The sequence below is a fragment of the Neovison vison genome, chromosome 1 (assembly GCF_020171115.1).
Source record: "Neovison vison isolate M4711 chromosome 1, ASM_NN_V1, whole genome shotgun sequence".
In the NCBI taxonomy this organism is placed as follows: Eukaryota; Metazoa; Chordata; class Mammalia; order Carnivora; family Mustelidae; genus Neogale; species Neogale vison.
In genome coordinates, this window is record NC_058091.1 from 121,460,044 (window position 1) to 121,485,082 (window position 25,039).

The 25,039-nt window shown below is 54.6% G+C and overlaps 1 protein-coding gene across 6 annotated transcripts in view; it reads left to right on the forward strand.

The window, feature by feature from the left end:
* The window catches only part of TNXB (tenascin XB), a 56,567-nt gene that overhangs the window by 22,847 nt on the left and 8,681 nt on the right, over positions 1 to 25,039 (forward strand). Inside the window, exons 10-26 of one of the 6 annotated variants that reach the window (XM_044256008.1) lie at positions 1,091 to 1,381; positions 1,733 to 2,038; positions 3,530 to 3,862; positions 6,710 to 7,012; positions 8,196 to 8,495; positions 9,962 to 10,249; positions 10,510 to 10,818; positions 11,358 to 11,666; positions 11,796 to 12,098; positions 12,506 to 12,844; positions 14,278 to 14,595; positions 14,987 to 15,337; positions 16,889 to 17,185; positions 18,573 to 18,902; positions 19,311 to 19,661; positions 22,940 to 23,272; positions 24,702 to 25,019. In XM_044256008.1, the coding sequence (XP_044111943.1) occupies positions 1,091 to 1,381; positions 1,733 to 2,038; positions 3,530 to 3,862; positions 6,710 to 7,012; positions 8,196 to 8,495; positions 9,962 to 10,249; positions 10,510 to 10,818; positions 11,358 to 11,666; positions 11,796 to 12,098; positions 12,506 to 12,844; positions 14,278 to 14,595; positions 14,987 to 15,337; positions 16,889 to 17,185; positions 18,573 to 18,902; positions 19,311 to 19,661; positions 22,940 to 23,272; positions 24,702 to 25,019 (5,379 nt within the window). The remainder of the gene's footprint in view (positions 1 to 1,090; positions 1,382 to 1,732; positions 2,039 to 3,529; positions 3,863 to 6,709; positions 7,013 to 8,195; positions 8,496 to 9,961; positions 10,250 to 10,509; positions 10,819 to 11,357; positions 11,667 to 11,795; positions 12,099 to 12,505; positions 12,845 to 14,277; positions 14,596 to 14,986; positions 15,338 to 16,888; positions 17,186 to 18,572; positions 18,903 to 19,310; positions 19,662 to 22,939; positions 23,273 to 24,701; positions 25,020 to 25,039) is intronic. The other 5 variants (XM_044255972.1, XM_044255963.1, XM_044255981.1 and 2 more) reach the window with 5 other exon arrangements.

Sequence of the window (25,039 nt, forward strand, 5' to 3'; positions counted from 1 at the left end):
CTAAGTGTGTCAACACACTTAGTGGCTGTAGCAGCCCCGTGAGGCAAGCCCATTTATAGATGAGGAGAGTCAAGGCACAGAGAGAGAGAAAATGGCGGGGCCGCGGCGGGGATCACTGCTGCCCTCACAGGTCTGGAGAGCAGAGAGGAGGCCTGAAGAGTGGGCATGGGGGACAGGAGACAGGGTGATGGCATGGGGGAAGCAGAGATAGTGGCTAGCACTCAGGGCATGGGCAGAGGAAGAGGAGCCTACAGGGCAGCCCGCGGGGGTGACTCGTGGAGATGGGCACAGCCAGGGAGAGCAGTGTCCCAGATGCCAAAATGAAGGGCGTGGTCAGATTCCATAGGAGTGACTCAGAGCTACAGAGCGTCCACAGCACTTAGCAGTGGCGAGGTCGCTGCTGGCCCTGGTGAGAGCTGCCAGTGGAGGGTGGAGCTCGATCGAGAGTCTGATGGAGGTGAAGACATGGCTACAACCAGTGTAGACGGCTCTTTCTGGAATCTGGGTTGGGACTAGAGAGCAAGGAGGGAGGCTGGAGGGAGCTAGCAGCCAAAGAGAGGAGCTCCTGCAAATGCCCGTGGCTCAGTGGGGGGTAATGAAGGGTTGGTGGTGCAGGGTGGGAGAGAAGGAGATGGGGCCCCAGCACAGGTGTGGGAGGCTCTCCCACATTCAAAAGCTCCAGAGATGGTGCTTCCCTCTCTTGGAGGAGAAACCAGCTAGTAGTTAGCACTGGAAGCAGTAGAGATTGTCCTGGAAGACTTCCCTGGCTATGGAGACACAGAGGGAGATGGCTGGGCTCCCTTCTCTCTGAAGCGCCTCACTAAGGTGCAGATAGGGCCACACTAGTCCATGTGGCACGTCTGTGCTATTTAGAAGAAGGCACCTTGCCTTAGGTGAGCATAACTCTGTGCCAGGACACACAGCTTGGCAAGCAGAGGCTGGCTGGATTTCAGTCCCTTAGTGCTCCCTCAGTCATGCACCTTTGTGCAGTGAACAGCCTGCACAACCTCACACAGCATCCTTCTGTGGGAGATGGAGTACCCCTCTTTCTTTGACCTGTGTTCCTCCTTTCTCTCTACCTCTCTCCCAGTGCCTCAGAGTGATCCTAGCGCAGCGACTCCACCCCGCCTCGGCAAGCTGTGGGTGACAGATCCCACCCCAGACTCACTGCGCCTTTCCTGGACTGTCCCTGAAGGCCAGTTTGACTCTTTCGTAGTTCAATACAGGAATAGGGATGGACAGCCCCAAGTGATGCCCGTGGAAGGGCCCGAGCGCTCGGTCATTGTCTCCTCGCTGGACCCTAACCACAAGTACAGATTCACTCTGTTTGGGGTTGCCAACAAGAAGCGTCATGGCCCCCTCACAGCCGATGGGACCACTGGTGAGTGGTGACAACCTATGCCCCCCATGGGACCCCTCCAATCCTTCCCCACACTTGACCTCAGCCAGGAACCAGGTGGGGCCTCCCAGTGTGATGGCTGACTCTGAATCCTGGCCCCACTCCCAGGCTGAGGGAGAGCCAGCCTCCCCCGTCCTGCTGGGTCCCTTCCATCCCATTCAGCTGCTCCCCAAGGCCCAGAGGATGTGTCATACCCTGACTGTGCCAGACTTCCCAGGAGTTCAGCACTTCTAATTAATGCTAGTAGTGACCCCCAGGTATGATGACCCATCCAAACCCTAAACCCCAACCTGGGGCTGCCAGCACAGCCCTCACTGAATCCTCTTATTTCAGCCTCAGAGCAGAGAGCGGAGTCCCTCCACCCAGAGTCCCCAGTGCAGCCCCTGCTGGGGGAGCTGTCAGTGACTCAGGCAAACCCAGACTCCCTGCGCCTGGCCTGGACCGTGCCCCAGGGCTCCTTTGACTCCTTTGTGGTCCAGTACAAGGACGCACAGGGCCAGCCCCAGGTGGTGCCCATCAGGGGAGATGAGAACGAGGTCACCATCCCGGGCCTGGAGCCCCACCGGAAATATAAGATGAACCTCTACGGGCTTCATGGCAGGCAGCGTGTGGGACCTGTGTCCGTGGTGGCCACCACAGGTGAGTCAGGGCCACCCAGGCCTCCCTCTGAGCAGGACCCTGCCTGGGGACTCCTTCAGACCTCCCTCCACCTTCTCCTTCTGGGCTCCAATCCTTCCAAGCGCCCCACATCCCAGGACCTCTCATCCAGCCACCAGCCCCTAGCCTTTTTCTCGGCTCTGCTTCTCCATCTCCAAGAATAGGTCCCATTTTCTCCCACCCTGAACACCTGGAGCACCTCCACCCTGGCCTGGCTGGGGTGGCTGTCACTTCTGGCTCCCACAACCGGCTGCCCGCACCCTCCCACCATTGCTGCTCTGCTTAGTGCCAGCAGATCCAAGGCACAAGAGTCCCTCGTTTCCCCCAGCTTCTTTCTGGCATGAAGACACCTTATCCAGCACCCGCAGATCCCTAACTCTCAGCCAGCCAGGAGCAGGGCAAAGGGCCCCCTTTCATTCCACCCACCGGCCCTCATTCCTCCACCCTTTCAGCCTTCCCCGGTCAGCATCGTTTTCGTGGTTGTGTAGCCTCGTGGTTGGGAGCTCAGGCTCTGGATCCCGCTGCCTGTATTTGAAGCCTAGCTCTGCCATTTGCGACCTGTGGGACCTGGTGTAAATTACTGAACATCTCTGAGTTCAGCTTCCTCATCTGTCCAATGAGGATAATGGTACATGCTTCACAGGGTCATTAGAATTAAATCAGTGTACAAGCATACATGCTTAGAATAGCACCTGACATCAAAGCTGCTATTCAGGAGTGAACTGCTATTTTTCCCTGACTTTCTCCCTGCCCAGTATCCTTTTCTTCTCATCTCCCTACTTTGTCCAGCCTTGCCTGCTCCCTCCTCGATCTCCTGTCCTCTTGGTGGTACCCCATGGACCAGGGAGTGGGTCACAGAAGCCAGTCTCCCTTCTCCATGGAACCTCAGTGAAGACTGAGTTGCCAGATGGTGGACAGGTGCCCCTGGGGCTGTGGTTCTAGATGCAGCCAGGGAAGGGCACGGCTCTCCCCAGCCCCTTCATCCCCACATCTTTCTCCCACCCTTGTCTGAAGTGGAAGGAGGGACAGGGCTGCCTGAGGAGGACTTAGCCAGGGCACATTCTGTCTGGTGTCCTGTTAAGTGGAGTGGGGCTGCTGAAAAACCCTGTGGGGGTGCTGGAGCCAAAAGGGAGGAAGGCAGATGGGAAGAGGCCTTATGGTCCCCTTGATTGCCAGAGGTCAGCACTGTCTATGGATGCAGTAGAAAATTCCTCAGGATTTCCTCTCTTCCCATCTCAGCTCCTTTCTCAGACATGAGCCCAACTTAACAGATGCCAGCAATTTAATCCTTCCAGCAGTACTGACAGGGGCCAGGGGCCTGTCCCAGCGTCCTGAGTTACTGAATGGCTAATACAAAGGCTACCGAACCCCAAAGACTACAGCTTGAGGACTTTGCTGAATGTACTTTATTGTCATAATCAACTAACAAAGCAAGTCACGCTGCAAGCCTGTATCCCCTATGTATTCTCTCAGCCCCCCAGGACCTTGTGGAGGAGACGCCCAGCCCCACAGAACCCAGCACGGAGGCCCCGGAGCCCCCCGAGGAGCCCCTCCTGGGGGAGCTGACGGTGACGGGATCCTCCCCAGACTCGCTGAGCCTCTCCTGGACCGTCCCCCAGGGCCACTTCGACTCCTTCACTGTCCAGTACAAGGACGGGGACGGGCGGCCCCAGGTGGTACGTGTCAGGGGTGATGCAAACGAGGTCACCATCGGGGACCTGGAGCCGGGGCACAGGTACAAGATGCACCTGTATGGCCTGTACGAGGGGCAGCGCCAGGGCCCAGTGTCCACCGTGGGCATCACTGGTGAGTGTGGGAGGAGCCTGCCTCCTTCTCCTCCCCTCAGTGGCCCCCAGCTTCCCCAAGGCCATGGCTCTCCCTTGCTGCAGTGGTAGCATGACCACGCCCCATTGCTTGGGGGACACTTGGGGACCAGGCTATAGCCAGCTTTGTGACCTTGAGCAATTTTAAACTTTCTGTGCCTCTGTTTCCTCAGGTGCAAAAAGAGGATAGTAACAGGCATCCTGCAGAACTGTAGTGGGGATTAAATGAGTTAACAGACAGGAAGCACTAAGAAAGGGTCAGGCGCAGAACACACATGCTGTTGGTGTAGCCATAAGGAGGATTATAATTGACCTTGGTCTGGGTCTGCTCTGCCCCCTGTGGCTCGTTCCTCAGCTTAGCTAATCAGATGAGCATGAGACGTCAGCCTGTTTGTCAGTGCAGCTGGAAAGTTTCTTTACGGATCATCCAGTGAGTGACTTTATAGCAAAAAGGGACATCCCTTCCATCTCCTCTCAAGCACCACAAAGGACCCAGCCCAGGATCTCCTCTCCAGAGTTTCAGCACCAGGCGCCAGAACCGTGGCAGGCCGCTGGGACTTGGGACTCTCTTGCTGACCTGCCCAGCTTGGCTATAGCAAGGAGTGTCAGTCTCTTTTCCCTTTGCTCAAAGACACACCTTTTGCAAAAACATCTTTTACTACAAGGGGAAAGATTAAAAACTTAAAAGCAGAGAAATGGGTTTTCAGAACATGGTTCCTGTACTTCCATAAAGCCCAACCTCACAGTGACTTGGCTAGTTTAATTTCCAGAAACTTCTACTCATTTCTTTTCATTCTTCAAGTAGCTCTGAGAGTAAGGAGAAGGGAAAGCCACCCTGAGTTACTGTCCTGTGGGCCCAAAGAAGCAGGGTGGGAAGCTCATGCCAAGCCCAGATATGCTGCCAAGGATTCTTTTCAGGTGCTCCTCTGTCTGCAGCCTTTCCCAGGCGGCCACACTGGGCTCTGTGAGTCCCTGGCCCTGGCCCCCAGGGAAGAACTGACTGTGTTGGGCGCTGACTGAGGCAGTGCAGTAAAGGAAAATGGAGATCAGGTATTTGACAGACTGAGTTCTGTTTATGGCTCCCCTGGTTCTCAGCTTCATGATGGAGCATGACGTTCATTGTCAGAGCAGGAAGGTGATGGGTAGCCAGAGCCTGCTGAGCTGTCCAGGGGGCTGTGCCCGGCCCACGGCAAGTGCTCTACCACTGCCAGGATGAGAGGCTAGTTAGAAACATTTCTAATAAGAAAAATATGATGTCCAGTGCAGCCTGGGGAGCGCCATGTTCATGGGTTGTGGTAATTCCACCTTTTTCCAGTTAAGACAACCCACAACAGTCAGGCTCATTTGATGGTGATAGACCATTTCTCTTCCTCATGGGAAGACACGGCAGAAGTGAGCCAGAAGTGGATGGGACAGGAGGGATCAGAGCTGCAAGGAACATGAAACACTGCCAGGCCTGCTACCTGGTCCCTAGTGTTAGATGTTAGATGTTAGATGCTTGCTAACATGGTGGCCACTCCTAGTGGCCCTCAGCTGCCTTCATCCCTGCCCTCCCCACGTAGACTCAGTTGTCTTTCTGAGGCCTCCCAAACAGGTTTTCCTCTGCTTGTAGCCCGAGTTTATCCTCCCACAGAAGCCAGAGAAAGCAGCTCTTGGAAGCCACCCACCCCCGCCACCCCCTCCACTGTCTTACTTCTGGGGACCACCTTCCATGTTTGGTCACTATTGAGGAGTGCCCCCCAGACTTAGGTGATTCTTGCATGGTGGGGCCCACTGGGTCCTGAGCGGGGCCTTTCCCAGCCAAGTCATGCAGACCACTCATGAGTTTAACAAATGTTTGTGGAGCACCCACTATGTGCTGGGCAACAGGGACACAGCAGTAAGCAAGGCAAAGCACCCCCGCTGGGAGCTCATGTTCTAGTAGAGGGAAACAGACTCCAGACTGCCCATATCTGTCTGTGGTACCGTCTGTGACAGTGATGAGCCCTGGAGAAAAGTCTAGCAGGTGAGATGGTGAATGGGTGGGAAGGAGGTGGGAAAGGGCTTCCCTGAGGTTAGAGCAGAGGGAGGGACAGGACAAGGCACGTGCACCTTTGGGAAGAATATCCCGGGCAGAAGAAAGTGCCCCGACCCTCTGTGGATAAGCCAGAAAGGTCTGGAATGGAGAGCAGCTATGTGAGAGGTGATCGTGGGACCTCAGAGGTCATTGTAAGGACTTGGTTTTTGCCCTGAGTGAGATGGAAGTCATTGCGGGAACAGGCTCTGACTAATGGGTCAACAGAGATCAGAGGCAGGGGGAGGGTGGAGGAGGGAGAGGATTTAGGAGACCCATGTAGCCCAGTGGGACTAGTTGTGCCTGGAGATGGTAGCAGTGGAGTGGAGTTAGCGAGGGGGATTGGCTTCTGAAGGTCCTGCCAACAGACCTTCCTCGCCGGCTAGGCTTAGAGTGTGGGGGACTCGGGGACAACACCCAGGATGAAGTGGTGGCTTTGCTGGGGTGGGGAGGTCATGACCAAGCAGGTGTGGGGGGCAGTCCATGAGCTTGCTTTTGGACTTCATGAGTTTGAGACACAGACCAGGCACCCAAGGAAGATGCGAGTCTGCAGGTCCTGGGGTAGGGGACTTGGAGCCAGTGACATACACCCCTCCCCAACCCCAGCACAACTTCAGGTCCTGGCAGGAACTTAGTGAGGGCTTGTGGCCAGGCAGATGTCGCCAATCAGTGTAGTTCTACATCAGGACAACCTCGTGGATGCCGCAAAAACAGACGTAATTAATAACAAGGGAAAGAGGAGCTTTTCCTAACAGCCTTCCACCGTCTCTGTCTCAGCTCCACACCCAGAAGAGACCCCAGCCACAGAGCCGCCCCTGGAGCCACGCCTGGGGGAGCTGACAGTGACCAATGTGACCCCCAGCTCCGTGGGCCTTGCATGGACAGTCCCCGAGGGCCAGTTTGACTCCTTTGTGGTCCAGTACAAGGACAGGGATGGGCAGCCCCAGGTGGTGCCTGTGACGGCAGACCAGCGCGAGGTCACCATCTCTGGCCTGGAGCCTGCACGCAAGTACAGGATGAACGTCTATGGGCTACATGATGGACAGCACATGGGCCCCCTCTCTGTAGTAGCTGTGACCGGTGAGTGAGCAGGGGTGAGGCAGCTCACATCCCTGGCTACCCAGAATCCCCCATCCCACAAACCCTCTCTCAGGTTCTGCCTTGCAGGCCTCCATAGGTCCTTCCTGAGGTCACAGGCACAGTAGTCTGTTCCTTGACTCCTTGGCCTCTTCCCTAAGCTAGAACCTTCCCTGTTCTCCAGTCCCTCTCCATTTTGCCTTCTCCCTCAGGCAAGAATGTCTTGCTTCCATCTGACCTAAATCTGACTCTGTCTGTCTCCCCTAATTGTCCACAGCTGTTCCCTCCCTTTCTCTCAAAACCCTGCTGTGACTTGGCCACAGCCAACAACTTCCCCTGATGTTCTTTTTCTGTTGGGCTTCAATGACACACATCCCTTAAATCTCTTCTCAGAAGCCCTTAGTGCCCCGAGTACTATAGTCTTCCTTTCTCCTGGAAGTGGCCCTTGCTGTTGGGTCCCTGGGGACAGGGTGCTGCCATTTTTCTACCACGGTGTCTGATGAAACCCATGGACCCCTCTCAAAGCAGGGCTTTAAATTCTATAACATAGGGGTGCCTGGGTGGCTCAGTCATTAAGCGTCTGCCTTCAGCTCAGGTCATGATCCTGGGGTCCTGGGATGTAGTTCCACATTGGGCTCTCTCCTCAATGGGAAGCCTGCTTCTCCCTCTCCCACTCCCCCTGCTTGTGTTCCCTCTCTTGCTGTATCTGTCTCTCCCAAATAAATAAAGAAAATCTTTTTAAAAAATCTATAACATAAATGCATAAGGTTAGAAAGGAAACCAGTTATATTGATGTTCAATTATCAAAATATTTTAAATTCAAATTAGTAATTAAATTCAAATTAGTAATACAGGAACTCTTTATCAGTTTATTAAATAATAAGTCTTGGGGCATGTGTCATAACCTACCCACATTTCAAAGGAGGGAAGAGTGTAAACAGTACTTTGAAGTCTGCACAGTTATTCTAAGGTGACATGAACACAGTCCTAGGTATGCTGACACCACAGTGAGCACCAGAGGAAGTGCTACATTTCAGTGAGAGGTCAGGGAAAATATCGAAGTGACTGTGTCTCATCTAGCTCAAGGTCCCTTTAGGCCCTGGGAGCCCAGGAGCCCTTCAGGGTTGGGGGCGGGCGTTCTCCTGCCCAAGGACTCAGCCACGTTCTGTGTTTTTCTGGATTCTAGCTCCCCTCCCCACAGCCCCAGCCACAGAGTCCCCCCAGGAGCCACAGCTGGGGGAGCTGACAGTGTTAGACATGACCCCAGACTCCGTGACCCTCTCCTGGACGGTCCCCAACGGTGAATTCGACTCCTTCATGGTCCAGTACAAGGACAGGGATGGGCAGCCCCATGTGGTGCCTGTGGCCGCAGACAAGCGTGAGGTCACCGTCCCCGGCCTGGAGCCCGGCCGGAAGTACAAGTTCCTGCTCTATGGGCTTCAGGATGGGAAGAGACACAGCCCAGTCTCTGTAGAGGCAAAAACAGGTGAGAGGCCCCCAATCCCCCAGCAGTCTGCCCACCCTCTTCACACTGCCTAGTCTCTCCTTCTGCTTGCCTTCCCTGTGTCCACCTCTTCTGTTTTGTTTAAAAAGCCATACTGCTGGGGCGCCTGGGTGGCTCAGTGGTTAAGCCTCTGCCTTCGGCTCAGGTCATGATCCCAGGGTCCTGGGATCGAGCCCCGCGTTGGGCTCTCTGCTCAGCGGAGAGCCTGCTTCCCTTCCTCTCTCTCTCTGCCTGCCTCTCTGCCTACTTGTGATCTCTGTCTGTCAAATAAATAAAATCTTCAAAAAAAAAAAAAAAAAAGTCATACTGCCGACCCCGGTTCAGGGCAAATGAGAACCAGGGAAAACAGGGCCAGGTCTTGGGTCTGTGCTTCCCACTGACTTTTTCTCTCTTCTCATAATTTTCACTGCTGTTGAATGGGGGAAGTCCCTTGGGACCCTTCCTGGAAGGTGGGACATGGGAGACTGGGAGTGCTGGGGGAGGCCCAAGGGAGTCAGGAGCCCTTTCCACCTGCTGGGCCTTGCAGCCCTCAGCCTTGTGCAGCCCTCACCTCCTGAGAGTTTTGCCATCACCCTCTTTCTTATCCTACTGGCTCAGGCCCATCGGGTCCCCTCTTTGCCTTCCCTAGAGGGCCCTTTTCCTCCTGTGCCCTCTTCCCAGGGCCTCAAAAACTGGGAAGCAGAGGAGCCCAGGGCTGGAGTCCTGGGCTGGGCCCGAGAGGAGCCCAGGGCTGGAGTCCTAGCCAGGCCCATTCGGGCCCAGCCCAGCTGTGCCCCTTTCCTGGGTTTTAGTCCAGGCCCTCCCCTGCCCCTGGGGGCTCCCTGATGCCAGAAAACTCTAGCAATAACAATGCTGTCAGCGTCCTCACTGGCCAAGAAGGCAGCAGGCCAGCTCCTTCTCAGGCCTCAGGATGGCTTTGGGGCAGACACCAGATCCTTTCTCCATGTGAGCTCCCCTCCTTCTCCCTCCCTCCCCACACCAAGTAGACAGTCCCTACTCCTCCACCAGGCCCTAAGAGGGCCACCTCCAACATAACATCCTCCTTTCTCATCTGCTGTGTATACTTGTCAGGGATCCTGTGCCCCCTCCGATGTCCTTAGGACCTCAGATTTCCCCAGGGGCCAGGCAAATCACAATGAGAGGTTCCTTGGTAAAAGGAAATAAGTAAATCAAGCTGTACCCTGATAGGAACAAAGTCTCTAAGAAGTGGGAAGACTCTGGACAGCAGGAGGAATAAGATAAGCAGGAAGCTAGCGATTCTTTTTTCCCCAGAGATGTCCCGTTGGCTAAGTGGAGGGAGGCATGGGTCAGCAGAGATGGGAGGGTGATGGAAATATTTTGGGGAAGCACTGATCATTTGGGCAGTCCTGGGTTTTTCCAACTCTAGTGGGAAGCAGTCAAAGAGTCATTCTGGAAAAAAATAAACAAGAATCTTTCCTCTCCATCAGCTGCGCAAGGTGACGCCAGCCTCAAGGCCCCCCCGCGCCTGGGGGAGCTGTGGGTGACAGATCCCACCCTGGACTCACTACACCTCTCCTGGACTGTGCCCGAGGGCCATTTTGACTCCTTTGTGGTCCAGTTCAAGGACAGAGATGGGCCCCACATGGTGCCCGTGGAAGGCCACGAGCGCTCGGTCACCGTCACCCCTCTGGACCCTGGTCGCAAGTACAGATTCCTCCTTTATGGGCTCCTGGGCAAGAAGCGCCATGGCCCCCTCACTGCTGAAGGCACCACAGGTGAGGGCATCCCTGCAGGGCCAACCTCTTCTCCTGGAGCTCCCCTGGGGATGGCAGCTGCACCCGGCCGGGCCAGGGAAGAGGGTGGTCACTTGTGCTGGCGTCCATCACAGCACTTACTCTCCTCACACAGTCCCATAACACTAGCCCTATAGGACTCAGCTATGGCAAAGCCCTGCCCCTAGACCTCTCAGCCCTGCCCTTTGAGATCACCCACTACCAGAAACAGCTCAGCCGCCTTCTCTCTGTCTCCCTCTCAGAGCCCAGGAGTGGTGTGGACGATGCTAGAACAAGGCACCCCCCAAAACCCCGTCTCGGGGAAGAGCTACAGGTGACCAGCGTGACACCAGACTCTGTGAGCCTCGCGTGGACGGTCCCTGAGGGCCACTTTGACTCCTTTGTGGTCCAGTACAAGGACAGGGACGGGCAGCCCCAGGTGGTCCCTGTGGAGGGCAGCCTCAGGGAGGTCAGCGTCTCTGGCCTGGACCCAGCCCGCAGGTATAAGCTGCTGCTGTACGGGCTGCACCAGGGCAAGCGTGTGGGTCCCATCTCTACCATCGCCTTGACCGGTGAGTGAGGCTGTGGCCGGAAGTCGCTGCCCCGCCTTCCGGCTTCAGCTCTCCTGGTCTGACCGAGCCAGGGGGTTTCTGAACTGCTTATTTCCCTTCTTTTAGGGGAAGGGATAGCCTTATTGAGGCATAATTCACATACAATTTTATATGAACAATGAGTTTTGGTAAATATGTAAGTTATGACACCATTACCACGATTGAGATACAAAAGATTTCTGTTTCTGGTTCCCAGAACCCATTTCCCCATGCCCCTTTGCCATCAGTTCCCCCAGTGCCAGCCTCTGTCAGCCACTAATTCCTTTCTCTCCTTATACTTTTACCTTTGTAAGCCTCTCACTTAACAGACTCATACAATACATACTCGGGGCTTGGTTTCTAACACTTAGCATAATGCTTTGGGAATTCATCCTCATGTTCCATAGTTGGTCCTTTTTACTACTGACCTCTAGCCTTCACCTCCTCCCCTCCTTCCCTCTCACTGGAGAGCCTTGTGGAGACAGACGAGTCACCTATCTCTACCTGTCTCTCCGAACCAGCCCCCAGAAAAGATATCGAAGCCGAGGTCCCAAGTCCTCCAGGGCCTGAACCCCTCTTAGGGGAGGTAACTGTGGAGGAAGTGACACCAAACACCTTGCATCTCTCCTGGACTGAGACTGAGGGCGATTATGACTCCTTCGAGGTCCACTACACAGACCAAGATGGGCAACTCCAAGTGGTCAGGATAGATGGTGACCGGAATGATGTCATCCTCTCTGGCCTGGAATCTGAGCACAGATACCTAGTGAACCTGTATGGTTTCCGTGGCCAGCAGCGCGTGGGTCCTGCCCACATTGAGGCCCTAACAGGTAACCAAGGAGAACTCCACTATAGCTCCTTCCTCCAAGTGGCTGGGAGAGCCCAGAGGAGACAAAGTCCCCATGGTCGCCCGGCCCCTCTCTCAGGTCCAACTTGTTCTCTCTCATGTCTCTGTTCAGCCCCAAGGGAAGAGGAGGATGAACCTTCAGAACCTCCCACCAAGCCTCGCCTGGGGGAGCTAGCCGTGACTGACCCCACCTTTGACTCCCTGCACCTCTCCTGGACCGTCCCCGAGGGCCAGTTTGACCACTTCCTGGTGCAGTACAAGAATGGGGACGGGCAGCCCAAGGCGGTGCGCGTCCCGGGGTATGAGGAGGGGGTCACCGTGTCAGGCCTGCAGCCAGACCACAAGTACAAGATGAACCTGTATGGCTTCCACGGTGGCCAGCGCGTGGGCCCAGTCTCTGCCATTGGGGTGACAGGTGAGTGGATGGTGGAAGCCCCAGGGCAGGGCCAGTGAGATGATCTCCCTCTCTCAGGTAATAGGTGATTGGGTGCAGAAGCCCCCATGCTTGAGGCTGAGCCATGGGGCCTTTTGCACCTCCCTCCTTCCCTGGGGGCTTCCTGAGGACAGAGGGTTCCTCCCATGCAGACTGGAGCCTCTGGAGGTTATGCTGCTGGCTGGCCAGTGTCCCAACGGCTGACCCTGTAGGCTCCCAGGCATGTTTGTGAGATGTTGGCGGAGCGAACCCACCCAGCCCCAAGGGTGGCCTTCTCTGAGCTAAATTTGGAGGCCCCTGGCCCTGGTCACAGCTTCTCCATCCTTCTCGCAAGACCTGAGGCCGTCTCCTGGGGCTCCTGCCTCACCTGCTCTGTCTGTCCTTCTCAGCTGCAGAGGAAGAGACCCCAGCGCTCCCCGAGGTGGAGGAGACGCCCAGCCCCACAGAACCCAGCACGGAGGCCCCGGAGCCCCTCCTGGGGGAGCTGATGGTAACAGGATCCTCCCCAGACTCGCTGAGCCTCTCCTGGACCGTCCCCCAGGGCCACTTCGACTCCTTCACTGTCCAGTACAAGGACGGGGACGGGCGGCCCCAGGTGGTGCGCGTCAGGGGTGACGAGTATGAGGTCACCGTCCGGAGCCTGGAGCCAGGTCGAAGGTACAAGATGCACCTGTATGGCCTGCACGGGGCGCAGCGCCAGGGCCCCGTGTCCACCGTGGGCATCACTGGTGAGTATGGGCGGGGACCCTAGGGAAGCCGACCCTAAAGGACCATGGGCATGAAAACATATACTCTAGGCAGCATGTCTCTTTTGCACATCATGTGGCCTGGGGATCTCGGTAAAGGGCCCGTTCAGGTGCCACAGGCTGGGGCAGTGGCCAGAGATTCTACATCCATGACGCGATGCTGGTGCTGCTGGTCCAAGGATCACACCTTTAGTAGCAAAGCTCCTCAGGACAAAGGAACGGGACGCTTTCCCAGAGTCTGTTGGAGAGAGCTGTCCAGGCATCCCTGATTCCTCCCGGAGGCTCTGCCTCCCTGTAGTTCCCTGGAGGCTGGGGGACAAGCCAGAGGGGGCTCTGGATGTAGCGTCCTGATCAAAACATGTCCAGGCCTCGTGGTTTGGGTGCTGTCAGACCTCTGCTTCCCATGGCCCAACAAGACTGAGTGGCCTGAGCCAAGCACTGTGGGAGTTCACTGGGGTGAAGCTGATCGTGGCAGAGGAGAAGTTCTTATCGTAATGGGGCTCCAGGGCATGGGGAGACAGGCCGTGAACCAGCAATCAGGCAAAGGGGCATATGCCTATGACGGGAAGGCCCGGGGCCAGGCCAAGACCGGGCAGCAAGCCTAAGGCAGTCCGCCCGCAGGTGTCCACGAGACAACTGACACCAGAGGGCGAGCAGGTGTTCACTTGGTGAGAGCACTGGAGTCAGAGCTACGTCACAGCTGGTGGCAAGGCCTGGAGACTAGGCACATCATGGCCCATGAGAGGGGCCGAGAGGGTCTGTGTGAGATCCTCTGAGTGGGGGAGAGTCTTGAGATGGGGGTAGAGCAGCAGAAGCAGCTCAGGGGCCTGTCCCGGCGTAAGGGGGCTGTTGCATGGTGAAGCCAAGGCCGACACCGTCAGATGTGCTGTGAAAGGCTCGTCCTAGGAGGCCCCTGTGAGGAACAGAATGGGGGGGAGTCAGGGAGCCCAGGAGGGACACGGTGACCCAGGTGAGAGGCGATGGGGCTGGGGTGGAACCCAGGCCTGGCTGGTGGGGCTGCAGAGGTGGGGAACCCAGGACGACCTTAGCTGGACTCTGAGTGTGATGGCCGCTGGGGACAGGAACCGAGCCAGGAAGACTCCAGGTTTCTGGTTGGGGAAGGGAGTTCTGAGCTGTTTGGGAGCAAAGACAGGAACCAAGGGGAGTGAGATGGGAAGGGGACCCCAGTGGAGGGAGGCTCAGGGCACAGTGTGTGGGGAGGTGGGTGCTGGAGAGAGCAGGAGAGGGGGCGGGGTGTGCGTAGGGGTAAGATGAGGGTAAGCGGCCGAGCAGGCTGCCATTAATGGACTGGGAAGGTGACACTCTGCTCCTCGTTATCTTATTTTGTAAGACACCCACTGCCGTGCTGACTTGCGTGTCCTCACCCGTCTCTGTATGTCTCTGTCCACTTCCAGAAAACGAAGCTGTGACCACTGAAGCCTCATCCACCGTGGCCCCCGAGCCTCCAACCAAGCCCCGCCTGGGGGAGCTGGCCGTGACCGATGCCACCTCCGACTCCCTGCACCTCTCCTGGACCGTCCCCGAGGGCCAATTTGACCACTTCCTGGTGCAGTACAAGAACGGGGACGGGCAGCCCAAGGCGGTGCGCATCCCGGGGTATGAGGAGGGGGTCACCGTGTCAGGCCTGCAGCCAGACCACAAGTACAAGATGAACCTGTATGGTTTCCACGGTGGCCAGCGCGTGGGCCCAGTCTCTGCCATTGGGGTGACAGGTGAGTGGATGGTGGAAGCCCCAGGGTGGGGCCAGTGTGAGGATCTCCCTCTCTCAGTTGATGGGTGACTGGGTGCAGGAGGCCCCCATGCTTAAGGCTGAGCCATGGGGCCCTTTGTGCCTCCCTCCTTCCCTGGGGGCTCCCTGAGGACAGAGGGTTCCTCCCGTGCAGAGTGGAGCCTCCGTGAGCTATGCTGCTTGCTGGCCAGGCTCCCAGGCATGTTTGTGAGATGTTGGCAGAACGAGACCACCCAGCGCCAAGGATGGACTTCTCTGAGCTAAATTTGGGGGCCCCCGGCCGTGGTTGCAGCTTCTCCACCCTTCTCTCAAGACCTGAGGCCCTCTCCTGGGGCCGGCTTCTGCCTCACCTGCTCTGTGTCTGTCCTTCTCAGCTGCAGAGGAAGAGACCCCAGCGCTCCCCGAGGTGGAGGAGACGCCCAGCCCCACAGAACCCAGCACGGAGGCCCCGGAGCCCCCCGAAGAGCCCCTCCTGGGGGAGCTGACGGTGACAGGATCCTCCCCAGACTCGCTGAGCCTCTCCTGGACCGTCCCCCAGGGCCACTTCGACTCCTTCACTGTCCAGTACAAGGATGGGGACGGGCGGCCCCAGGTGGTGCGTGTCGGGGGTGATGAGAATGAGGTCACCGTCAGGGGCCTGGAGCCGGGGCGCAGGTACAAGATGCACCTGTACGGCCTGCACGAGGGGCAGCGCCAGGGCCCCGTGTCCACCATGGGCATCACTGGTGAGTGCAGGCTGGGCCTTCAAGACTGTTTTGGGTAAGGTCTCGTTGTTGGAGCCTTTAGGGTCTCCACAGTTCAGTGCGGTTCAGCTGCACTGAACCCATCTTCCGCCCAGTAGCATACAGGACAGGCATGCAGTGGGTCAGGACGTCCGAGTGCCAGGCGTGTGCCAGAGAAGTCCTCGGCTGGAAGCCTTGAGGCAGCGATACACTGACCCATATGTGGCTTTCAGCTTTGCCGGAAACTCTGGAAAGATCTTTTTTCTGTGGTTGGGGCAAATGCCATGAACTATTCAACCATTCAACAAATATTTTTTATATAAGATTCAAGCTTACACACAAAGAGGAAGAACAGCGTTGTGAACTCCCTAGGTCTGCTCTGCTGCAGCCTGATACTAACTCCTGGCCGGCCTGACTCATCCCCACCTGCTCACTTCCTGCCCCCCTCGCACTGGAATGTGTTCTTAACTAACAGCTTACTGAGAGTAATTTACATACCATAAAATTCATCCACTTTAAATATGCAACCATCAGCACTAACTAATTTTAGAACTTTCTCTGTAGAGCTCTAACACTATCTAATTTTAGGACTGTATTTGTAGATTTGCCTTTCCTAGACATATCGGATAGATGGTATTGTACAATAACGTGTTCTTCTGTGTCTGGGTTCTTTCATCAAGCTCATTTTGGGGGTTCATCCATGATGTAATGTGTAGCAGAACTTCATCCCTTTACAGTCAAATAGTATTCTGCTGTATGCATATACTGCAAAGGTCCCAAATGCTCAAGATTTCATCCTATACTTCGTGATTTCATATTTAAGTGTATTGCTCCTTTTTAAAGGACTATTTAAGGGATGCCTGGGTTGTGCAGTTGGTGAAGCTTCTGTATCTGGAGCGGGGCTGGATCTCATGACCCTGAGATCATGACCTGAGCTGAAATCTAGGAACAGAAGCCTAACCAACTGCAGAGCCCTGCGCTGGGTGTGGAGCCTGCCTAAGATTTCTTCTCTGTTCCTCCCCAACTCTCTCTCTCCCGAAAAAAATTTGAAAAAGTATTTAAAAATAATTGCAACACCATTATTATACCTTTAAAATTGAATGTTAATATCAAACATTAAGTATGTAGGTAGTGTTAGTTTCCTGGTTGTCTCATAAGTGTTGTTTTCCAATTTGTTGCTGGGATTGAGTCCAAAAAAAGGGGAAAACACTGCAATTGGGAGAATTGGAATTTTAGATAGGGTGGTCATGATTGGCCCTGAAAAGGTGACATTTGAACAAAGACTTAAAGGAAGTGTGTACTTGAGCCATGCAGACATCCAGGGTCAGAACATTCACACAAAGGGAACAGTCTGTGCAAAGGCCCTGAGGTAGGAGGCTGCCTGGTAAGTTTGACAGACCATGAAGAGATCATAAAAAGACTTTGATGAAAGCAGAAATGGATCTTAAGTTAGGCCTACAGAGCCGGCCCACCTACTGGTCTGAATCCAGGAGAGCCAGGACCTCAAGTACTTTTTCCAGCAATAGGAAATATTCTATTTGCATCTATTCCCAGACCCCGAAGAGGAGCCCTCGACCAGCACCCTCCAGAAGCCACACTTGGGAGAGCTAACCGTGACAGATGCCACCCCTGACTCCCTGCACCTCTCCTGGACCATCCCCGAGGGCCAATTTGACCACTTCCTGGTCCAGTACAAGAACGGGGACGGGCAGCCCAAGGCGGTGAGAGTGCCAGGGAATGAGGACCAGGTCACCGTGTCAGGCCTGCAGCCAGACCACAAGTACAAGATGAACCTGTACGGCTTCCACAGGGGCCAGCGTGTGGGCCCGGTCTCTGCTGTCGGTTTAACTGGTGAGTACACAGCAGGACACTGGGCCCTGGACACTGGACTCAGTTGCTCCTTCATGTCAGTATTCAGGTGTTTTTGTCCCACTGTCCCTGAGACTAGAACCTCCCAACTTCCTAAGGATGGTTCTGCTTGTGTCTTTACTCCAAGACTTTGGTGATGCCCCAGCCAACTTATCCTTTACACGCAAGCTTTTTATTTTTTATTTTGTTTTTGTTTTTAAATTAATCTCTACCCCCAACATGGGGCTGGAACTCACAACCCTGAGATCAAGAGCCACGTGTTCTACTGACTGAGACCGTCAGATGGCCCCACACACAGACTTTTTGGTCCTTGAAGAGGCAGAGTACCAGGGAAATAACAGACTCAACCTGGGGTTGACCCTAGCCTTAGCCCGTTCAAGCTGTGTGACCCCAAGAGAGTCGCTCCAACCTCTCTTTGCCTCCCTTTCTTCATCTGCAAAGAAGAGGAAGAAAATTAGTTTCTGAAAACTCTTAGGATGAATTCTCATAATTGTTGATTTCAGTGGGTACAATGATCTGTGTTTCCCAACCCAGACTGATCCCCATTTATGCCAAATGAGCAGGAATCCTGCCACCACGGATGCTCTTACTCTGATGGTTAGTACTAGTCGTATGCAATTCCACAAGGCACCGTCCCTTCCTTCATTACTTGCTAACAGGGCCGTCCGTTGCTTCCATTAAGTTCTCTTGGAGCTATTACCCTTCGATGCTTAAGACCCAGTTTCCAAACAGAACAGATAGGAAACAAAACAATTTTGTAATCGGTGATTAAGGAAGAATGAAATCCTATGCAGAACAGAAAAGCCGAGAGAAACCTGGGGGTGTGATGAGTCATCTGCACCATAAATTACCAAGAGAGTAAATACAGGGTCCAAAACCACCCAGGTACAAAGACGACCTCCTGCCTCTTCTTTTTGGCCTCCACTGTGAAATCTAAATTTGCCTCTATAAAGTACTCAGAAGGCTTCTAAACCAGAAGAGGTATTTAAAGTACTCACGAAGTAGATATTCCGAACCTGAGTAGCTGTAACTCCTGATGGGACCCGTCAGGTGCGCTTGGTAGTGTTAGGAAGCCTTGGTCCTGTCCCTCCATGCAGATTTGCTCTGCGGCTCCCAAGGGCTCAGCGCCCACTCCACATGTACAGTACCATGGCAGTCCCAACCTCCCATCATGATGTCTCCAGGAGCACGCTCTGTCCCTTGGTAACTGAACATTCAAACCAGGGATTGAGGGTTGGGTCTGTGGGGCCTGGAATCTAGGCTGTAGGACCTTGATGTGTCTTGATGGGTCTGGGAGAAATCTAAGTATCCTTCACTGGAAGCGGGCCCACAGGGCATGTCCACACATTCTCTTCGTCTCCTGCTCCAGCCCCAGGAAAGGACCATGAAATGCCAGCCTCCACAGACGTACCCACCTTGGCCCCCGAGCCTCCCACCAAGCCCCGCCTGGGGGAGCTGGCCGTGACCGACACCACCTCCGACTCCCTGCACCTCTCCTGGACCGTCCCCGAGGGCCAGTTTGACCACTTCCTGGTGCAGTACAAGAATGGGGACGGGCAGCCCAAGGCGGTGCGCGTCCCGGGGTATGAGGAGGGGGTCACCGTGTCAGGCCTGCAGCCAGACCACAAGTACAAGATGAACCTGTATGGCTTCCACAGTGGCCAGCGTGTGGGCCCAGTCTCTGCCATTGGGGTGACAGGTGAGTGGATGGTGGAAGCCCCAGGGCAGGGCCAGTGAGAGGATCTCCCTCTCTCCGGTAATGGGTGAGTGGGGTGCAGGAGGCCCCCATGCTCGAAGCTGAGTCATGGTGCTCTTTGTGTCCCCCCTCCCCCGGGGGCTCCCTGAGGACAGAGGGGTCCTCCCATGCAGAGAGGGGCCTCTGTGAGCTGTGCTGCTGGCTGGCTAGGGTCCCCACGGCTGACCCTGCAGGCTCCCAGGCATGTTTGTGAGATGTCGGCAGAGTGAACCCAACCAGCCCCAAGGGGACCTTCTCTGAGCTAAATTTGGGGGCCCCTGGCCATGGTCGCAGCTTCTCCATCCTTCTCCCAAGACCTGAGGCCATCTCCTGGGCCTTCTGCCTCACCCGCTCTGTGTCTGTCCTTCTCAGCTGCAGAGGAAGAGACCCCAGCACTCCCCAAGGTGGAGGAGACGCCCAGCCCCACAGAACCCAGCACGGAGGCCCCGGAGCCCCCCGAAGAGCCCCTCCTGGGGGAGCTGACAGTGACAGGATCCTCCCCAGACTCGCTGAGCCTCTCCTGGACCGTCCCCCAGGGCCACTTCGATTCCTTCACTGTCCAGTACAAGGACGGGGACGGGCGGCCCCAGGTGGTGCGTGTCGGGGGTGATGAGAACGAGGTCACTGTTGGGGGCCTGGAGTCGGGGCACAGGTACAAGATGCACCTGTACGGCCTGCACAGGGGGCAGCGCCAGGGCCCCGTGTCCACCGTTGGCGTCACCGGTGAGTGGAGGGGCAGGACTCATGGGTCTTCAGGGAGAACTGCATTTTCTCACGGGTGCCCTGGATGACTATTCTGTTCTTTTGCTAGTCCCTAAGTTTCCGGGCCTTGGCTCTCATTTCATGCTTTTCCTCCAGGGCTCTGGGCTGTGCCCTGTGTCTAGGAGTTTAGCATATGCTAACCTGGAGCCCCACTGTAGACATCAGCATGACCTCCTTCTGATGGTCAGCTGCTGGGCACCTCTAAGAGTACAGTGTGTCTGGCACAGGCCAAGCATGCGCACACGCACATGCACCCGCACACACAAGAAGGAAAGAAACAGGACAACTTCCAATCACACTGGGATGATTAAATAATTAGGGAACATCTGTAAGATGAGCTGTTATGGTATCACCAAAATGGTTTAACACTAGACAATTGCTTGATAATATCATGTTGAAAAAGGAGCCTCCAAATTTTGTAAGGATGCTAATCACAACCACTGGAAAATAACATGCATGGCAAGAAAACTGGAAAGAAACCCATCTCACAGGATGCATGGTTTGTAGGACAGGATAGACTGTTCCAGCTCTTTTTTTGTTTTATTCTATTCTGTGTTGCTCTAAAGTTTCTTTTATAATCTGGAAATATTTATTTTAAATATAATATCTTCTTCTCCCTTAGACTTCTTCCATCTTTTCCCCCATCACTCTTGCAACTTATTTTATTTCTAATTCTGAAAAAGTTATAATTTCTAGTCCCTAAGAAATTAGGGGGACAAAATCACAAGGTGAATTAAATTCTAGAAGGACAGTCAGGATGGCTTATCTGTCAGTGTCAGCCCAATTCTTTTTTTTTTTTAATTAGTTTCAAGGGTAGAATGTAGTGACTTGCCAGTTGCATTACCTCATGTGCCCTCCTTAATGCCCATTCCACCACCCACCACCCCTCCAGTGACTCTCAGTTTCTTTCCTAGAATTCAACATCTCTTACGATTTTTCTCCCTTTCCGTTTTTGTCTTTGTTTATTTTTCCTTCCTTTCCCTTATGTTCATCTATTTTTTTCTTTTATTCCACATATGAATGAAACAATATGATAATCGTCTTTCTCTGATTGACTTATTTTGCTTAGTTCAATACCCTCTAGTTCCATCCATGTCATTGCAAATGGCATCATTTTTGATGGTTGACTAATATTCCATTCATCTATTGATAAACATCTGGCTTTTCCATAATTGGGTATTGTGATCATTGTTGCTATAAAAATTGGGGTGCAGGTACCCCTTCAAATCACTATGTTTGTATCCTTTGGAAAAATGCCTAGTAGTTTAACTGCTGGGTCATAAGATAGCTCTATTTCTACCTTTTTGAGGAGCCTCCCTACTGTTTTCCAGAATGGCTGCACCAGCTTGCATTCCCATTAACAGTGTAGGAGGGTTCCCCTTTCTCCACAGCCTCACCAACACCTGTCATTTCCTGACTTGTTAATTTTAGCCATTCTGACTGGTGTGAGTTGGTAATCGTTGTGGTTTTGATTTGTATTTCCCTGATGCCTAGTAATGTTGAACATTGTTTCACGTGTCTATTGGCCATCTGGTGTCTTCTTCAGATAAATGTCGATTCATGTCTTTTGCCCATTTCTTGATTGACTTATTTGTTCTTTGGGTGTTGAGTTTGAGAAGTTCTTTATAGATTTTGGATACTAGCCCTTTATCTGATATGTCAGTTGCAAATATCTTCTCCCATTTTGTCTGTTGTCTTTGGTTTTGTTGACTGTTTCCTTTGCTGTGCAGAAGCTTTTTATCCTGATGAAGTCCCAATAGTTCATTTTTGCTTTTGTTTTCCTTGCCTCTGGAGACATGTCTAGCAAGAAGTTGCTGTGGCTGAGGTCACAGAGGTTGCTGCCTGTGTTCTCCTCAAGGATTTCGATGGATTCCTGTCTCACACAGAGGTCTTTCATCCGTTTTGAGTTGATCTTTGTGTGTGGTGTAAGGAAATGGTCCCGTTTCATTCTTCTGCATGTGACTGTCCAGTTTTCCCAACATCATTTGTTGAAGAGACCATCTTTTTTTCCATTGGACATTCTTTCCTGCTTTGTCAAACATTAGTTGACCATAGAGTTTGGCCCATTTCTGGGCTCTCTGTATTCAGTGTCAGCCAGATTCTGATGTTCTGTGAGAACAGAGTTCCTCTGTGCACCATGCAGGAGAGCCCAGTGCCCTCATGAGTGCTTCTCTCTAGGCCTGGGGCTTGCTGCCTCTATGACACCACATGAGAGGATCCATGAGGTTCTGTCTCCTCTCCTGAAGATGCTCCAGACAGAGGAATGACTTCATATAGCCCCTCTGACTCCTGGGGGATCGGCCTCCTTTCTCTATATGCATTTGCAGGAGTGTGACAGGAGGAGGATGTGAGAATGAAAAAATAGACATTAGAACAGCTCCCACCCTGAGGGAAAGCTCTTAACTCTCATCTGCTGTTCAGTGTTATTACTGTCATGGCGGATCCCAAGTTCACATGAAGTAAGGAGGGCAGTGGAAACCCATGGCCCTTCTCCATAACCCCCACCAGATTATTAATTTTTAGAGTTCAAGGTTTCTTTCTAAGTCCACATTATTCTGGGGAAATGAACATCAACTCTGTGGAATATTTTAAAAATAGAGGGAAAACTCACATCACATCGCATCACCTTTTGATGCAGTCACTGCCATTAATGCTAATGCCCGTAAAGGCAGGCTCTCCCTGCATCTTCCCTCCAGGGCATGTTCTCAAACTGCAGCGCCTTCATACAATTCCTGGCTCTTCCTTTGTTTTTGTACATAAGTTACAACATGAGCATGTATTTTGAGGCCGAACAACTTGCATTAATCATCATCTAATGGTTATCTGACACTGGGTGGTGAAAGCGCCTTAGCACAGTGAATCATCGTCTCGGGGCCATTTGGGTCCCTGACGCATTTTGTTGTCATGAATAATCTCACAACAGACTCCCCTGGCACAACTTTTCCTGCATTTTCATAATGTTCTTAGGACAGCTGTCGAATGGGAGAATTGGGTCAAAGGAAATGAGTAGTATTTTGACTCCTATGCACACATCCGAATTACCTTCTGAACATTTATTTACGGTGCCGGCCAGTCAGTGCGTGAGGGGCCCGGGGACTGCCTCAGCATCAGCAGGAGTTCCCAGCCCGCTAACCCCAGGGGCTCCTTGACAGCTTCACAGGGACTGCAGCTCTTTGTCGTCCTACCCCCATGAGTGGCAGAGCTGACAACTAAGCCTCCATCCCCATGTCTTCTCTCAGCCCCACAGGACTTTGTGGAGGAGACGCCCAGCCCCACAGAACCCAGCACGGAGGCCCCGGAGCCCCCCGAGGAGCCCCTCCTGGGGGAGCTGACAGTGACAGGATCCTCCCCAGACTCGCTGAGCCTCTCCTGGACCGTCCCCCAGGGCCACTTCGACTCCTTCACTGTCCAGTACAAGGACGGGGACGGGCGGCCCCAGGTGGTGCGCGTCAGGGGTGACGAGAATAAAGTCACTGTCGGGGGCCTAGAACCAGGGCGCAGGTACAAGATGCACCTGTATGGCCTGCACAGGGGGCAACGCCAGGGCCCCGTGTCCACCATGGGCATCACTGGTGAGTATGGGCGGGGACCCTAGGGAAGCCGACCTAAAGGACCATGGGCATGAAAACATATTCTCTAGGCAGCATGTCTCTTTTGCACATCATGTGGCCTGGGGATCTCAGTAAAGGGCCCGTTCAGGTGCCACAGGCTGGGGCAGTGGCCAGAGATTCTACATCCATGACGCGATGCTGGTGCTGCTGGTCCAAGGATCACACCTTTAGTAGCAAAGCTCCTCAGGACAAAGGAACGGGACGCTTTCCCAGAGTCTGTTGGAGAGAGCTGTCCAGGCATCCCTGATTCCTCCCGGAGGCTCTGCCTCCCTGTAGTTCCCTGGAGGCTGGGGGACAAGCCAGAGGGGGCTCTGGATGTAGCGTCCTGATCAAAACATGTCCAGGCCTCGTGGTTTGGGTGCTGTCAGACCTCTGCTTCCCATGGCCCAACAAGACTGAGTGGCCTGAGCCAAGCACTGTGGGAGTTCACTGGGATGAAGCTGATCGTGGCAGAGAAGTTCTTATCGTAATGGGGCTCCAGGGCATGGGGAGACAGGCCGTGAACCAGCAATCAGGCAAAGGGGCATATGCCTATGACGGGAAGGCCCGGGGCCAGGCCAAGACCGGGCAGCAAGCCTAAGGCAGTCCGCCCGCAGGTGTCCACGAGACAACTGACACCAGAGGGCGAGCAGGTGTTCACTTGGTGAGAGCACTGGAGTCAGAGCTACGTCACAGCTGGTGGCAAGGCCTGGAGACTAGGCACATCATGGCCCATGAGAGGGGCCGAGAGGGTCTGTGTGAGATCCTCTGAGTGGGGGAGAGTCTTGAGATGGGGGTAGAGCAGCAGAAGCAGCTCAGGGGCCTGTCCCGGCGTAAGGGGGCTGTTGCATGGTGAAGCCAAGGCCGACACCGTCAGATGTGCTGTGAAAGGCTCGTCCTAGGAGGCCCCTGTGAGGAACAGAATGGGGGGGAGTCAGGGAGCCCAGGAGGGACACGGTGACCCAGGTGAGAGGCGATGGGGCTGGGGTGGAACCCAGGCCTGGCTGGTGGGGCTGCAGAGGTGGGGAACCCAGGACGACCTTAGCTGGACTCTGAGTGTGATGGCCGCTGGGGACAGGAACCGAGCCAGGAAGACTCCAGGTTTCTGGTTGGGGAAGGGAGTTCTGAGCTGTTTGGGAGCAAAGACAGGAACCAAGGGGAGTGAGATGGGAAGGGGACCCCAGTGGAGGGAGGCTCAGGGCACAGTGTGTGGGGAGGTGGGTGCTGGAGAGAGCAGGAGAGGGGGCGGGGTGTGCGTAGGGGTAAGATGAGGGTAAGCGGCCGAGCAGGCTGCCATTAATGGACTGGGAAGGTGACACTCTGCTCCTCGTTATCTTATTTTGTAAGACACCCACTGCCGTGCTGACTTGCGTGTCCTCACCCGTCTCTGTATGTCTCTGTCCACTTCCAGAAAACGAAGCTGTGACCACTGAAGCCTCATCCACCGTGGCCCCCGAGCCTCCAACCAAGCCCCGCCTGGGGGAGCTGGCCGTGACCGACGCCACCTCCGACTCCCTGCACCTCTCCTGGACCGTCCCCGAGGGCCAGTTTGACCACTTCCTGGTGCAGTACAAGAACGGGGACGGGCAGCCCAAGGCGGTGCGCATCCCGGGGTATGAGGAGGGGGTCACCGTGTCAGGCCTGCAGCCAGACCACAAGTACAAGATGAACCTGTATGGTTTCCACGGTGGCCAGCGCGTGGGCCCAGTCTCTGCCATTGGGGTGACAGGTGAGTGGATGGTGGAAGCC